Source organism: Equus asinus, chromosome 26 (genome assembly GCF_041296235.1).
Source record: "Equus asinus isolate D_3611 breed Donkey chromosome 26, EquAss-T2T_v2, whole genome shotgun sequence".
NCBI lineage: Eukaryota > Metazoa > Chordata > Mammalia > Perissodactyla > Equidae > Equus > Equus asinus.
This window is the reverse complement of record NC_091815.1, coordinates 32,903,420-32,920,081: the sequence shown is the minus strand read 5'-3', so window position 1 is coordinate 32,920,081 and position 16,662 is coordinate 32,903,420. Positions and strand designations below refer to the sequence as shown.

Here is a 16,662-nt window from a genome sequence, read left to right as displayed (position 1 = left end):
ACAGATGTGCACGTATGCATACGTAATCGGGAGTCATACTGAAGTATTTCACAGGCAGCATCGCCCGATCGTGGGCAACAAAGCTCAAGGAGGGTCCCGGAGGCCCCTGACGGGCCAGGCATTAACCCTTAACTTGCTGGACCATGGGAGGTCCCAGGGGCAGGGGGCTGGCAGGGCGGGGGCTGGGGGTAGTTGCTATTTCCCAATCCGTTCAGAAATAGTTCCCTGTTTTAACCACAGACGTAGCCAGACAGGTGGATGCTGGCTCAGTGTCAAGTGTGTATATGCCTAAAACAAAAGTTTCATAAAACCACACTCACCCTTATTACGTAAGATGCAGTCAAACATAGTTTCTAGTCTATTCCATTCCATTAAAACAAAACAACGCTTGTTGCAATCCATTGACTTGGGCTCTCAACCTTCTAACGGGTGGTGACACCCAGTTAACCACTTTAGTCTCAAAGCGGGCCCTGCCGACCACCAGTCCCTGAACACACTGTGAGCCACCACGAGCTCGGGAGAGCATTTCGAGCAATTTGGACAGAATAATTTTCGGTCTCTTGAACCTAATAAATAAGAATTTGGGTTTGGATTTTGCATGTCCTGGTTTTAAATTTCATCTCACTTTTCTAGTAATTCATTTGTATTTTATTTTTGCGAATGCATGGACCTCCACTGGATTAGAAATTTCATAAGTTAGCCCCTCATCACAGTTTGAGAGAGGCACTGGTCTAGAATATCTCACTACGGCCCCTAGAACGTGTGGGGGCCACTCTCTTCCCCTGGAATATTTAAAGATGTAACCTTTCTCCTCCAGAATGTTCCATTCTACCATTCTGGGACTCTTTCTGGGAAGAGACCCCCAAGGACCTCCCATGTGCTAAGCTCTGTGACCTCCAACCCCAGCCACCTCCCCATCCCCCCACCCCGGCCCCAAACACACACACCTTTCGGTCACTGAGCCCAGACACGGTGTCCACGTACTCCTCCTGGATCATGAAGGCGGCCAGGTTGGCTGTGTAGCTGGCGAGGAAGATGACGGCGAAGAAGGCCCACACCAGCACCATGATTTTGCTGGTGGTCCCTCGGGGGTTCTCCACGGGCACCGAGTTATTGAACACCAGAGCCCAGAGCAGCCAGATGGATTTCCCAATGGTGAAGGTTGAGCCACCAGGGCCTGCAGAGGGCCAGGAGGGGGACATGGACCCCAAATCCCTTCTGCTCAATGAGGGAGCAGAAAGAACTACAATTCCCAGTGGCCCCCAAGGCCTCTAGCACTTCAAGAGGCCCTGGCTCTACCCCAGGGGCTGCTGGGAAATGTAGTTCTATCCGTGGTCCAGGCACTCTGGGGTAGGGGGTTGGAGGAAGGGGGGACTCACGTTTGCCCGTGGCCAGGCTGCGGTTGTAGCCGACGGGACTGAGGTACTCGAAGATGAAAACAGTGACGGCGACCACCGTGAGGCACATGACGAACATCATCACCCACACGGCGGGGCTGTAGGGTTCTGGGGGCGAGGAGGTGTGTGGTCACGTCTCAGCCAAGCAAAGGATCGGGGGGTGCACAGATATGTGCACAAGGTGCAGCCGGGATCCGACTCTGTCCTACTCTGTCCCCTTCCCAGGTTCCCCATCTTGGGGACAGCCTCACTGCCCACCCAGACCCCCAGGAAACAGTCTCTCTCTCAAAGACAGCCATCTCAACCGTTTCTATGGTTTCAACAGCCAAATATAAACTGTCTCCTAAATATGCTTCCTGAACCCCAGCCCCGAGTCTCCATGTCCTCCTGCCCCCTCATTACCCCAGGCCATTCATGTCCCACACTGAGCCCAGCACCAACCCCCAGGCTCCCCATCCTGGGAGCCCCACCATCCAGCCCATCATAACCCAAACCCGCCCATTTGCTATCCCCACCCCCTCCCTCTCTCTCCCTCACCAGCCACAGCCTGTCAGTCCCCGCCCCGTCCTCCTGTCCCCGTCCTCCCCCACTTCGGCCTTTCCTCTCCCTTCTTGTGGCCAGCCCAGCTCAGGCCTCGTTCTCTCCCTGGGACCATCTCCCCAGCCTCTCTTCTCCAGCTCACCCCCATGGCCCTAGAGGTTCTTTCTGCACCCCGAGATGACCTGGCTCACAGCGCTCTGTGGCTCCCCTGTGCCCCCAGGACGAAATCCTCGCCCCTCAGTCTTACTCCCGCCCTCCTCTCGGGCCTGATCACTCTCTCAGGATCCCACTGCTGTAACGACCCAGAACTCACAGTTCCCTGAACGAGCCGCACTCTCGCTGCCCCTGTCTCACAGATGCCTGCCAGAGGTGCTACCCTGACCTGTCCATCAGACAAACTCAAGCTCACGTGTCCCCTCCTCACACTGCCTCCAGGAGTTCACTGACAATAACACCACATCACCATTTCCTGGAGTCCTGGGTGATTTGACCTCCCTGAGACAAGAGCAAGCGGCCAGGACTGCCCCTGTCACCACCCCGGACTGTCACTGCGGCATCTGGGGACACGCCTGTCGTCTCCGCTGGGCAACGTGATGGGGCATAAATATGACCTTGTCACTCCCCTGCAGGAGGCAGGGGCCCCACGTGGTGCATCTCAGAGTGCCCTGCAGAGACCTTGGTGCAAAGAGGAGGCCACAAGAGACATCGTTGGGGACGTAGACAGAAAGTCAAATACAAAGGAAGGGATGTCCCTTCTCCCAGCCCCTCCCCCTCCCAGGAGCTTTGCCCAGACTTCAGAGAACAAGAGGGACCTGACAGAACTGCTGTCCTTGGCCCAACGGACATTTCTCCTGTCTTCTCTAAGCTTAGTAAATGAGGTCTTTATCCTAGTCCAAACCATCTCAAAGCCATCAACCCATCTGGGTGTCAGCTTCCTTTCTTTCTTTTTTTTTTTTTGTGGAGGAAGATTGGCCCTAAGCTAACATCCATGCCAATCTTCCTCTATTTTGTATGTGGGACGCCCTCTGCCAAAGCAGAGCATTCCAAACTTTACTGCTACACCACGGGGCCGGCCCTTGGTGTCAGCTTTCTAACCACATCCCAAATCTGGCTACTTGTCTCACCCTCACTGCCGTCTTCCAATTCCACACCCCATCCTCTCTGCACAGACCTCTACAGTAGGCTCCTCATGAGTCCCCTGCTCCACAGAGCCTGCCCGTGGGGTATTTTAAAAGCCTAAATCTGATTGTATATCCCCACACCACTATCTGGAGTTAAAACCCCTGCCATTACAAGAAGAGAAAAACCCAGCCTTCCTACCATCGCTTCCAAGGCCCTGTGCCATCTGCCCTGTTTCCTCCCCACCCTCACTTTCCATTTCTCTCACTCACTGCTCCTCTCCAGCCACAGAGGCCTCCCGCAATTTCACAAATACTCTATGCACATTCCCACCTTGGGGCCTTTGCCCTTGCTGTTCCATCTGCCTGGAATGCTTTTCCAGCCAGATCTACCCAGGACTAGGTCACCCCCTCAAAAGGGCCTCCTGCCCACCCACGGCAGCACCAGTCCTATTCCTCCCCATCTGTTCACCCTGGCTTAATGTCTCGTAGCCCTGACCACCATCTGAAGTGATCCTGTCCATGGATCCCTTTGGGAGTTTATTTTCTGTCTCCCCCATGAGGCCAAGAGCTTGTAGAGGACAAGGCTTGGTGCACGGCTCAGAGCTGGGCACGCAGGAGATGCTTAGTAAACACTGTTGATGGGTGAATTACCATGTGCCAGGACCACGCTAATCTCCTTTCCTCATCTCATCCTTATATACAGGGGAAGACACGGGGTTTGTGGGGCCCGAAGCTTATACAATTTGGAGGCTTCTCTTTAAGAAAAAAGAATACAAAATTATGAATACAAAACCAGGTACAGAGCCAAGAGGCTAAGAGAAGCCTCCTGAAACTCAGGCTTCCTTGTTGTTGTTACTGCCCTCGAGTGGATTCTGACTCCTAGCGTCCCAGTGGAGCCCTGCCTGGTATTTCTGTGCCATCCTCTCCCCTTCCCATCCTACATCAGACAATACTCTGCTGCTATTCATAGGGTTTTCATGGCCAATTTTTGCAGAAGTGGGTGGCCAAGTCCGGCACTCAGCTCTCCAGCCCAGGGCCCAGGCTCACCAAGGAAGGCTGAGGGGGACACAGTGCCGTTGCTGCGGGCCACCATGACGCTGATGCCCGTCTCCACGAAGGGGACGGAGAAGTCCACGATCTCGGACCGCTCCTCGTTGATGGTGAGGGAGCCGATGGCCATGTCCGCGCGCTGGTAGAACACCTGGGGGGAGGGCGAGGATTGGGTGAGGGGACCAGGCTGGCTCAGGCGCGAGGCTGAAGGGGCCGGGAGACCAGTGACAGGGTGAGAGGGAGGGCTAGGAGGGTGGTGGGTGGATGAGGGGGACGCAGAGTGGGGCAGGAAAGGTGGAGGAGGGAGTCGGGGAACAGGAGTGGGAAGAGGTGGCTCCCAGTCGCATCCTGCTCCCCTACCAAACCCTCTGAAGGTTTTGGGCACCGTCCTCCCGGCCCCGCCCCCTCCTCCTAGGAGTTTCGCTCTCTTAGCCCCGCCTCCTCCGCCCCAAAGGTCCCTCCTCCTGGCCCCGCCCCTCCGCCAAGGTGGGGCCTTCTCGTGGCCCCGCCCCGTCAAATCTAGGCGTTCCCTCCTTTTGGCCTCGCCCCAGAGAGCTCCCTTCGTGGGCCCGCCCCCTCTGGACCGGCGTCCCCGCCTCTTGGCTCCGCCCCCTGGCTCAGAAGATGCCACGCCCCCCGCGAGCCCCGGCCCCGCCCCTGTCCAGCCATGGCCACGCCCCCAGCCGTCCCGGCCCCGCCTCCGTGCGCCCCGGCCACGCCCCGCCCTAGCCACGCCCCCAGCCGTCCCGGCCCCGCCCCTCGCCTGTCCCCGCCGCCTCACCTCCCCGATCATGCCGTTCCAGACGCCATCGATCTTCTTCCCGTGCTTGCCGTTGGTGACCAGGTAGAGGTCGTAGCTGAAGCCGATGGTCTGCGCCAGCCGCTTCAGAATATCGATGCAGAAGCCCTTGCAGCACCGCTTCTCTGGGCGGGGGGCGTCCGGCGGAGGGCTGCGGGGAGCAAGGAGGCTTGGGGACGTTGAGGACCCCCCGCCTTGTGGAGGGAGGGACAAGCAGCAGCTAAAACTATGGCTAGCGCTTTCTGGGAACACTGAGACTCAAAGGAGTTAGGGGGCTTGTCCAAGGTCACCGAGCTGGAGGGCTTTGTGGGTCTTGGGTCCCAAGGGAGGAGGGGGCTGGGTCCAGGACTACTGGGCTTCAAGGGAGAAGGATTTTGAAGCTGGAACTCCTGGATCCTGGGCTGTCACCTGTGGGTGCGGTTGAGCTGGCTCCGGCAGGGGACGGAGTCTCGGATGCAAGTGCCGCTGATGGGGTCGGCGGGCTCCACGATGACAAAGGGCCTCTCCTCCAGCGTGGCCACCGTGAGGTGCTGTGTGTCATCCACTGGCTGCAGGAAGCGGCCGTAGCGGGACCACAGCGGGTACTTGAGGCGGAGAGTCTGCTCCTCCCAGCTGCCCACCTTGGCCAAGAGAAGGGCTTCAGGCTTCCTGGGGGGCTTTCCAGGGTGTCCTGGCCTTCATGGCCCTCCTTCCTCAGAGCCTGGGCTCCCAGCTCCTTCTTCCTCAGATCCAGGAGTCTGAACCCCATCTCCTTCCCTCCCCTAGGACCCAGGGTTCTGGGATCCCTGTTCTTTCCCCCACTTCCTAGAAGTCCAGGCTCCCAGCCCCTTCCTCCTTCAGAGGCCAGAGTCGAGGACTTCAGCTCGCATCTCTTCCACGACCCAGGAGTCTGGGTCCTCACACCCTCTTCCCCAGGACCCAGGAGTCCACGCCCTTTCCCATGATTGAGCTTGGGGCTGGGACTCACCACCTCCCATGTCCTGTCTCTGGTGAGAGAGATGACCACTAGGGAGGGGTTCACCAGGAAGCCATCCTCATTGAAGGAGTAATCGCGGTTATCCCAGGTAATATTCATGAAGTACCTGTCCAGGAGGAAGGGAGGGGAGTGTGGGGACCTGGCCAGGACCTGCACCGCTGAAGGCAGAGAAAGTCCCCTTTCTACGGACCAGCCCCAGCCCGCCGCTGGACTCTCTCCTCCAAGATCTTGAAAACCCAAATATGCCTCTTCTCTGCTCAGCACTCTCCCCTGGCTGTCCAGCACCCCCAGGACAGGGTTCCGGACCTCGGCCGCGTGTTCTGGCCCCGCCCGCCTCTGCAGCCCCATCTCTGATGCCTTCCTGCTTTTAAACTTTCCACCCCAAACCCTTTTTGTGCCCCGCCGACACTGAACACAAACTATCAAGTGGTTTCCTATCTCCAGGCCCTTGTAGATGCCGTTCTCTCTGCCTGGAAAACCCTAATTCTGTCCCTTCTCATCCTGATCAATTCTTTTCTTCAAGACTCCACTCAAGCGTCCGTTCCTCTGGGAGAGGCCCCTGGAAGGTCTCTGGACCCACAGATATCTTCACTATGCAATGGCACCCTCTGCTCTGAATGCCTGTTGCATTGCCCTGGTCACAGGGCCAGACCCTCACCCTCAGCTGGGTCCTCACCCCCTCACTTCTTCCGCCCGCCCAGGCCATCAGTCCCCAAGCCCCATCCTTCTTGTCCCTGGAATCTCTCTGCCCTATGCCCTCCTCTCTGTCCCTGAAGCCCTCCTGGACCCCCAGCCCAGCCTCCTGCCTCACTTCCAGCCTCCAATCTCCCTTCTCGTGTCTGTTCCCCACTCTGCCCCAGAGGGGTCTTTCTATACCCAAAACTGACTCCATCTCTTCCCTGCTCATAACCCACCCATGGCTCCCCAGTGCCCCAGAACCAAGTGCAAGCCCCTCCAGCTGGTGTTCAAGGCCCTTGTGACCTGGCCCCGTCTACCTCCCCAGCCTCATCACCCCCGACCCCTAATTCTCCTCCCTCCATCCACCCTGAGCTATGGTGGTCCCATCAACCTGCCCAAGTTTCCCCCCCCATCTAGGCCTCTGCATTGTGCTGTTCCTCCTGCCTAGAATACCCTCTATTTCTGGTAAATTCCCAGCCACTCTTAGAATCAAATCTAAATCCCCAACCTGGCCTCAATGCCCTACACGAGCTGGGCCCTGTGAGTTTCTCCATCCCCTCGTCACAGCTCCTCCCACTTGCCCACTGTGCGCCAGCCACACTGGCTTTATTTCGGGCTCCCAAGCAGGCAGTTCCAGCCCCAGGGCCTTTGCACCAGCTGGTCCCTCTCTATTCTCTTCACTCAGATCTTCCAGTAGACGGTTCTTTCTCTTTATCCATCTTTTGCCTTCACATTCCACCTAGTCAGAAAGGCCCTTCCTGACGACCCCGCCTGACCTAGCACCCTAGGCATTTCTCATCACATTCCACTTGTTTCAATTTCATCTCAGAAGTTATTGCTTGCTGATATTTTCATCTTTCTTTTTTGGCTTGTTCACTGCTTGTCTCCCCTATGAGACTGTAAGCTCTGTGAGAGCAGACACCTTATTCAACACTATATAGAAAAGCAGTGCTGGGCACATAGGAGACCCTCCATATAGGGCTTTTCAATGAATGAATGAATGAGCAACTCATCCTTCAGGTCTCAGCTTAGCTATCTCCTCCTCCTGGAAATCTCCCTGACTCCATAGGCTGACCCATGACTTGTGTAGCCTAGTTTGGAAGGCTGGTTGGGGCCAATAAAATTCCTCCCCTGGGAGGCCTTAGCTGTGAGGTTTGGAGGGATGGGTGGGGAATGGCATGGGCTGAAATGATGCATATCATGAGGGAGCAGAGATGCTGGGTAAGCGGTGGGAAGAGAAGAACTGGATAGCCTGTAGGAGTGGCAAGCCTGAGAGACAGAGAGAGAGAGAGAGGGAGGGAGGGAGAGAGAGGCAGAAAAGCAGAGAGAGACAGGGGCGGAGAGAGTAAGAAAGAGACAGAATCAGAAAGAGATGAAGGAATAGCTGGTCCCCAGGCTTGGCTTCAATTCCTGATGTCTGGGTTTCTGTGCATGTTTATTTTTCCAATAAACCCCCTTTTCCCTGAGGAAACTTGAATGAGACGCTGCTTCTTGCAACCAAAAATGTTGGTTTTCTGGCTTAGACAGTATTCCTCCTGGCGCTCCCACAACGCCCATGGTGCCTCCAGTATTGCAAGCATCACGCTGTGCTGTCATTATCCCCATCCCTGTCTGCCGCCCCTACAGGACCCTGCGTTCTTTGAAGAGAAGTCCGTGGTCTTATTCATCTCTGTGCTCCCAGCGCCCAGCAGGAGCCCTAGTTCCTAGCAGGTGCTCAGTAAGTATTCATGAACGAGGCATCATTTTCGCACTCTCGTGTCCCTGGATCCTGCGTCTCCACTCACCAGTTCTCCAACCTCCTCCCTTAGGTTTTCTTCCGCACCCATCCCCTCTTCCCAGGCTCATTTCGAGATTACAGGCCTCTCCTTCCACTGTTCTGTCCCCAGACTCATCCGCTTCTCACTCCCAAAGCTTCCCATGGTGGAGATGCTGTTTTCCACCAAACCGCTCTTCTTCCAAAACAACAGCACGGATGCTGGGCGCACACCTGCCCAGGTAGAGCTGACATTTCCTCGTCTTCCTTGCAGCTAGCCCAGGCCACGTGCAGGGGTGACGTTCAAAATATCTAACCATCGGGGCAGCACAAGCACTAGCCAATCAGAATCGCTGTCTAACCAATCTGTACGGACACCCCTGTAAACAACCAATCAGACAGCTCTGACCACGTGACTACGTTCTCACCAATGGGGTGTAAGTCTGGTTCCTTCCACCTTATTTGCTCAAAAGGGAATTGCTAGCTCTCCGCTTTCTCTCTTTCCCCTTCTCACGAGCTGGAATTCCGACGTGCCCACGACCGAATTTCGGGCCACTGGGTTGTTGGGTCTTTTTGTTACTGATGTTCAGTTCATACCCCCAACTAGGGTATTTCATGGACTCTAAGGTGCTGTCAACTCTAAGATGTGTCTCCATTTTTATGTACCACAAAGAAAAAAGTGCTGCCAATTAAACCACGAGGAGCCATCAGTCGTAAGACACATCTTGATTTTAAAGACATTAAACTGAAAAAAATCTGCATCTCAGAATCATGAAACAGAGTAACGCCGCAGTCACTGTCTCAGATGCTTTTTCCAAATGACCCGATTTAACCGCAGAAAGGAGACCCAATTACACCCTTTTTACAGAAAAGCAAACTGAAGCTCCGAGCGGATGGGACCCATTTGTGGCCACTCAGCACGTGAGTACCCAAGGTCATCGGGCTCTGGAACCTTCCGACAGCCCTCCCACCCCAGTCCCACTCACCTATGTAGACTTTCTCCTCGGTGGGTGCGGTTCTGGGCGCGACAGTCGTGGCCGAGCTCTGGCAGGAAGCCATAGTCACGCAGAAGGGCCTGGGCACCTCTGGCCACTACGGCCACGCCAGCTGCCACACGCCGGGCCAGGTCATCCCGCCAGCCAGCTGAGCGCACCGCAAACAGTCCAGCAGGCAGGGGGGCGCCTCCTGGCAGAAGAGGAGGCTCCCCAGGGGCGCCTGAGCCCCCACCTCCAGCCAGCTGGGGCCCCACCATGAACCAGACGTAGCCAGGCCCGGTGAGGCCAGCCTCCTCGGCTGCCCGGAACACGGGCTCAGCCTCTTCACGGGCACAGAAGAGCAGGCGGATCTGTGCACTGACGCTGCGGAGCTGGGCACCCAGCACGGCCTCGCCTGCCCCAGGATCCAGCGTCAGCGCCCCGCGGTGCTCCCAGCCCACCAGGCTGCCATCAGTCAGCACCTCGATGTAGGACAGGAAGGCCCGGTGGCCCGGGGCACGTGTGGTCACGGCTACAAAGGACGTCCAGTCGTACTCCTCCAGCACCTCAAAGATGACCTGGAGCTGCTGCTCTGTGGATGAGCCCAGCTGCAGGAAGGTGGAGCCCTTCTCCTGCGAGGGATGGAGGGAGGGAGAGGATGTCAGGTCTCCCCATGGGGAGACCACAGTGGTCTCCCAGTGGTCGATAAGGGACCTTCAGCAGTCAGCGAGGGGACCACAGCTCCCAGTGGTGTAGAGGGGAACTCATCTCCCAGCAAGTGATAAGGGCACCACCACTCCCAGCGGCCCCTGGCGGCCTCAGCTCTCAATATGGCAGGTTGACTAGCTGTTCACAAAACTCATCTCCTCTTCCTGCTGGGACACAGAACTAGCTCTGGGTTAGGTTGAGCCACTTGACTGAGTCCTAGGCTCATCTGTAAAAACTCTCTCCCATGCACCCTACTCTCTTCCCTGTCTGATGGCAGAGCCAGAGGCCCCAGAAGAGAACTCTGAAGTCCTAGGGGATTACAGAGCCACCAGAGGGAGAAGCCGGAGTTCCTGAGTCACCACTTGGAGGGAAGCCACCTCCAATCAGGAACATCTGTTTGGATTTCATATGAGTGAGAAACAACCTTCTACTGCGTTGAGCCACTGAGATGTGGGGGTTTATCTGTTACAGTAGCTAGCTAACATTACTGTAATGAATACACCCTGCATCCAGTGAGGGAACTACAGTTCCCAGCATCCACTGAGAGGGACTACATCTCCCAGCATGCAATGAGGGTGCTGAAGGTACTGTCTCTCCCACCTGGGAGAGGCTTTGCTGAGTGGACTTGCCCTTGTCTGGTTTTCCTCCTACCTCCCTGGCCCCTCCTTCTCTGTTTCCTTTGCTGGACGCTCTTCCTCAGTCAGAATTCTAAATGTAGGAGTGCCTTAGTGTTCTCTTCTCTGTCCCCACTCCCTGATGGTCTCATCCAGATCCATGGGTTTAAATACTGTCTCCCGCGCTACCTAGTATAGTAGCTGCTAGCCACCCACGGCTATTCAGATTTAAATTAGTTGGAATTAAATAAAATTTAGTTGCCCTCAGCACATGTTAAAGTGCTCAAGAGCCACCCGTGGCTAGTGGCTGTCATACTGGACAGAGCAGATATAAATCATCTTCATCATCATAGAAAGTTCTATTGGACAGCGCTGGACATGTTGATGGCTCCTAGCCTGTCACCACCTCTTTTGTAAGCTCTGGACAAACCTATTCCCCTTTCTACTCAACAGCTCCCCTTGGATTTCCAAGAAGCATCTCAAAATTAGCACGTCAAAAGCAGAATTCTCAGTCTTTCCCCTGCCTCAAACCTGCTCCCTGTCCTTTTTTTCTTATTCACCCAGATGCACAGGTCCCAAAGCTGAATCATCCTTTCCCTCTCTTCTCCTCATGCCCACATCCAGGCCATCTCCAGGACTTCTCAGCTCTCTGTTCATAACATGACCCGAGTCGTCCACTCCTCACTCCTGCCCCCGTCACAACCCTCCTTGTCACCACTTTCTTGCCTAGACAACTACAACACCTTCCTAACCCATCTCTGTTTCCCTTCTTGCATCTTCCAGTCCATTCTCCAGACAGCAGCCAGAGTGATCTTTTCAAAAAATTAATTGGATCGCATCCCTTCTTGGTTGAAAACCTTCCAACAATTCTGCCTTAGAGTCAAAGTCAAAGTCCTTGCTGTGGCCCACAAGGCCCTGCATGAACTGGCCCCCATTGCCTCTCTGACCTCATCTCCCGCCACCCCCACCTCTTTGCTCTTCCTCAAACTCATCAAGTTCCTTCCAGCTTCAGGGGCTTTGCCCTTCGCTGGTGCCTCTCCTGGGGACACTTTTCCCCGGCTCCTCCACGCTGGAACTAGCCCTCCTCAGTCCCCAGGTCTGGCTTAGTTGTCACCTTCTCAGGGAGGCCTCCCCTGATTGCCATCTATTGACACCCCATCCTCGATCATTAACTTTCTTCCAGGACAGATTTCACTGTTATTCGTTTTGTCTGTTCTCTGTTAGAATGCAAGCTCCATAAGAGCAGGGACTTTTTTTTTTTCTCCTTTCACAACTGTATTCCCTAGAACCTAAAAAAGCCTTGGCACAGAATCAGCCCTCAGTAAATCTTCCGGTAATGCCATGAGAAGAGCAAGTGGACTTTCTCCCTAGGCGAGTGCCTTTGGTTATATGTGTAGGGGATGAGGTCTCCCAGCATGCAATGAGAACGCTGAGAGGACCTCACCCTTGGCAGATGGAGGCGAGCTGAGAGGACCACCTTCCCAGGATTCAGTGGGGGCACAGGTGGAGCTGTGAGGACCACTCTTTCTTCCAGCCAGATACTGAGAGGACTACATTTCCCAGAAGGCAACGGTGTACACCGAGCGAGTCACAGTGTCCCTCAGACAATAAATAGAGCAGCCCACACTTCTCAGCAGCAATGTGGCAAGAGAGACCGCATCACTCCATATGCCATGGAGGTGGCAGCCAGGAAGTGATACGTTCACTTCGCAGGTGATCTGCCTACAAATCTCTGGACAACACGCCAAAGAGACGAAGCAAGTTGGCCAGAAGGCCTTCCCAGAATGCTCTGGACAGGAGAGAACTACTACGAGTCCCAGCATGCAATAGTGATCTAGTCACAAAACCACCGGCCCTCCCAGCAGGGAATTGGTGGAGACTTAGGTTCCACCCACTCAGGTGGGCCCGGCCTCCATCGAGTCCCAAGTCGGTTACACTGGCTTCACCCCTGATTAGGCCCCGCCCCTTCTCAGGCATCACCTCTTAGCTGACCTCTTCTCCTTCTCAGACACACACGAGGCTTGGTCTAGTTCTGTCCTTTCGCTAACAGAAGTCCACTCCAGCTGGTCCCTCCCGAGCCCTCGGGAGGCTAGCTCCAGCCTCTGCCCCTACTCCTCTGCAGGCTCCTGGCTTTGATGTCTCGTTGGCTGGGCCTGCGTCTACGGTGGGCCTCCAGCATCCCAGGCCCACCCTCTGGATTCTCGCTTTCCACGCTTTACAGCTGGGTTTTCCCCTGTCCAAACCCCACTCCAGGACCATCTTCCTCTCTAGATCCCGCCCTTTTAGTACAGAGCATAGGCCCTGCCTCGTCCCTGGTCCCCTCCCTCACCCTAACTCATCCCGTCACTGACTGGCCTCGCCCTAAACCCCGCTCATCCTAGAGACCACGCCCCTCCAAGGCAGCCCCGCCCCTCCATCTGGCCCCACCCCGTCCCACATGCGGACCCTCAGGGCTGACCCCGCCCCCAGCGGCTGGCCCCGCCCCCGCCCGCAGGTCGCGCGCACCTTGGGCGTGAGCACGAGCGCGGCGCCGCCGTGCACGGCCACGATGGGCAGCGAGGTCTGCGCCGACAGGAAGTCGAGGATGGGCGCGACGGCGGGCGCGCGCGAGTCGTCCTCGAAGACGACGCCGTGCACGCGCAGCCCCGACAGCAGGTCGCAGAGCTGCAGCACGAGGCTGCGCGGGTCCGAGCCGTTGAGCACCAGCGCCACCGGCCGCACGTCCAGGCCCGGGCTGCGCACGGCCGCCGCCACGGCCGGGCCCAGGCGCGCCGCCTCGGTCGCGTACGCGGGTCCCGAGAACACGAGCGCCACGTTGAGCGGCCGCGCCCCGCCGGGCCCCCCGCCGGGCCCGCCGGCCCCGCCCGGCCCCGGCGCCTCCTCCGGGAACGGGCTGGCGCAGGCCAGCGCCAGCAGCAGCAGCATCTTAGCGGGGCCCCGAGGGCCGCCGGGGCCACCGGCGCCGCGCATCGCCTGCGGGCTCCGCCGGGCAGCCTCTGAGCGCCAGGGCCCGGGGAGGGTCACGGGGGGAGTAGGGGCACACAGAGACGGGGAGACACAAATGAGAGAGAGACACAGAGATGGGAAGACAGAGGCAGGGAGACAAGATATAGAAAGAGACGCACGGAGAAGAGATACAGAAAGGGAGAGACGCAGAGATGGGTAGGGGAGGGAAAGGTTGGGGCGATAGAGACAGAGGGAGAGACAGGGAGAGACACAGAGACAGACAGAGAGACAGGGAGAGATACAGAAGCAAAGGGAGAGACGGAAAGACACAGGGACAGGGAGAGTGGAGGTATGGGGACAGAGAAGATAGAGAGGTAGGGAAGAGATAGACAAGGTAGGAATGGGGAGGACAATGAATCAGGACAGATGGGAAACAGAACCACAGAGATGGGACCAGAATAGGAGCAGAGAGAGGCCCAGAGAGATAGGAATAAAGATGCAAACAGTAACAGAGAGATGGTCAGGGAGAGAGCAACAGGAATAAGAGAGATGGAAGGAGAAACAGAGAAGCTCAGTGACAGAGACAGGGAGACGAGGCAGAGAGAGATAAGACAGAGTGACAGAAATAGGGAGGGAATGACACGGAGGCAGGGAGAGACGCAGAGATAGATGAAGGAAGGAGAGAGAGAGAAGAGATGAGAAAGTTGGAGAGAGATGAAGATGGAAAGAAATCCAGGAAGACAGAGACAGAGACCCCGGCCACCAAGAGATACACACACACACAAGAGATGGAGAAACAGGCAGAATTAGAGGTGGAGCGAGGAGGCAGGCAGAGCAGACAAACATAGGAAGACAGAAATAGCGAGGAAAGGCGAAGATCAAGACCCCCACCAGGGAGGTGCCCAGCACAGACATGAAAGGAAGGCCGGGAAGGCGAGAGGCAGGAGAGATCAAAAATAATAGGAAGTAAAAGTGAGAGAAAAAAGATGAGAGGGGGAAAAGGGGTCAGGTGTGTGGGGGGAGAGAGAGAGAGAGAAAAAGAAATTAGTGGGTATCCCAAGAGACAAAATGCCCCCTGACCTTACCCCTCACCCCGACCACAACCCCCAACCCATTTTGGTCCCCTTACTCCTGTCGCTGTCTCGCCATTCTCAGCGACAGCTAGAAAGAGATTCAGGGCCCAGGCTGGGCTGCAGGGTTGGGGGGCACAGCTGTGGAGAGCTGGGGGGCAGGGGTCCCTGGCTCCCAGCCCGGAGCAATTTAGTAAATTAGAGGAAATACAGCGTCTCTTCCTGTGTCCCCTGGTGAATACTAGCTTCCTGGGGTGGTCGGGCTGGGAGCCCAGACTCCTGGCTCCTAGGCCTGAGTGGGGAGGGCACAGGGAGCTTGGACTCCTGGTTCCCAGAGAGGGATTAGAGCCTGCATGAGGGGCTTCCTGACGGGGTGAGGGTCCAGACAGGGAAGGGTTCTCTATTGGCTGTCAATCATGCTCCTGTCCGGTTGCCATGGTAGCGCAGGCCTTGTCCACCCCACAGACAGCCAGGGTGGGGGAAAGGCCCACACTTCCTCCCTTGCCTAGAGGCCTTGCCCCGTCACCCCCACCCCCCTTCCCAGAGATCCTGGGCCACTGTCTCCCCAGGGATGGGGGCGGGGGCTCCTAACATGCCCATCCCTCCCAAATCCTGGCTCTTCCTCGCTCCTCCTCTCTGCCCTTCCCAAGCAGCTGGCTCAATCAGCGCTCAGAATAGCCCCCTTTCTGCCCCAAAATAACCCACAGCTGTGGCCTGGCCCCCGGGGGGTTAACACTCGCTCTCTCCTCCCTTCCCGGTGGCAGGAAGCCCTCAGTCTCCTCTGCCTCTCTCAGACCCACCCCTGCCTGGCCTCTGCCCTTGGGGACCCCAGGGTCTTGCTCCCTGCCGAGGCCCAAGAGGGCATCTCCAGCACCACCCTTCCCAGGAGGCTGGATGTCTAGTCCTCTCCCATGAGGGATTCAAGAGGGCAGTCTCCCAGGCGTCCAGAGACCGAGAATGGGCACCCCCAGCCGCCGGAGGACTCTGGAGGCCCAGTCGCCAGATCCTACACCCTCAGAGATCACATTGTCCAGACCTCCAATCTCCACCTCCTCATGAGCCTCAGTCCCCACTTCCCTCCCCAAGGGGCCAGAGTCCAGACCCCCATCCCTGCCCTGTAAGGGACTCAGGAGACTGAGCCCCCAGCCCCTTTCTCAGACACCGAAACCCTATCCTCCAACTTCTCCCATAAAGACTCAAGAATCCTGGCCCTAGGCCCCCGCCTCCCCCAGGACCCAGGAGTCCCGGCCCCGTTCTGCCCCTAGACTCAGGAATCCGGGTGCCCAGTCTCTTCTATGCCCAGCAACCAGGAGTCCAGGCCCCCTGCCCTTAAGGACCCCCTTTTTGTCTCAAACCCCATCCGTCTCAACATCCTGGGCACCCCCCAGATCCAGCCTCCCAGTCGCCCCACTCAGGTCCTGTACACAGCACAGCCTGTCCCCCAGCTGAGGAGGAGGAGGGTGCCAGAGATTCCTGGGGTGTCCCCGTCTCCGTCGCTCCCCCCCCAAATCCATCACAGAAGAGATGAGAGGCCACTTTGATCAACAGCCCGCCCCCCCTCGTGTCGTGCTGCAGACGGCATCCGTTCCCCCCCACCTCCACCACCGGTCTCTCCCCACCCTGATCCTGGTGCTCAGACGAGGCTGGAAGGGTATTCCAGAACCTTGAGGAAGGGGTGGTAGCTTGGGGTGAGGGGTGCCAGGGGCCCGGATGCCCTCAAGGTCCTTGGCAGGGGTATTAATAGCAGACTCATAGCTCTGAGAAGGGAGGGGAGAGTGAGAGGAGAGAGCGAGAGGGACGGGCCAGCGAGGGGGGAGACTGATGTGGGCAGGGGGGTGCAGAGGGAAGGTGAGATGGAGAGATGGGGGGTAGAGAAAGAGATGAGGTGTCAGGTATGTGGGGCTCGGGAGAGGGAGCAAAGTGTCAGAGAAATGGGGGGGGTGTCAGGAGGTCTGAGGTGTAGAAACCCAGGAAAAAGGGGCTCAGAGAGGGAGAAAGAGAGGGGGCGGAGGAGAGTCCCCAAGAGACAAGGGAAC

General features: G+C 57.1%; 1 protein-coding gene across 2 annotated transcripts in view; it reads right to left on the bottom strand.

Moving 5' to 3' along the window:
• GRIN2D (glutamate ionotropic receptor NMDA type subunit 2D) overlaps positions 1-16,662 on the bottom strand; it is a 36,171-nt gene that overhangs the window by 17,867 nt on the left and 1,642 nt on the right. For both annotated transcript variants that reach the window (XM_070498831.1, XM_044759647.2), the window contains 8 exons: positions 13,116-13,606; positions 9,301-9,920; positions 5,875-5,989; positions 5,316-5,527; positions 4,890-5,058; positions 4,106-4,259; positions 1,380-1,505; positions 948-1,177 (listed from right to left, as the gene is read on the bottom strand). In XM_070498831.1, the coding sequence (XP_070354932.1) occupies positions 948-1,177; positions 1,380-1,505; positions 4,106-4,259; positions 4,890-5,058; positions 5,316-5,527; positions 5,875-5,989; positions 9,301-9,920; positions 13,116-13,580 (2,091 nt within the window). In that variant the 5' untranslated portion in view covers positions 13,581-13,606. The remainder of the gene's footprint in view (positions 1-947; positions 1,178-1,379; positions 1,506-4,105; positions 4,260-4,889; positions 5,059-5,315; positions 5,528-5,874; positions 5,990-9,300; positions 9,921-13,115; positions 13,607-16,662) is intronic.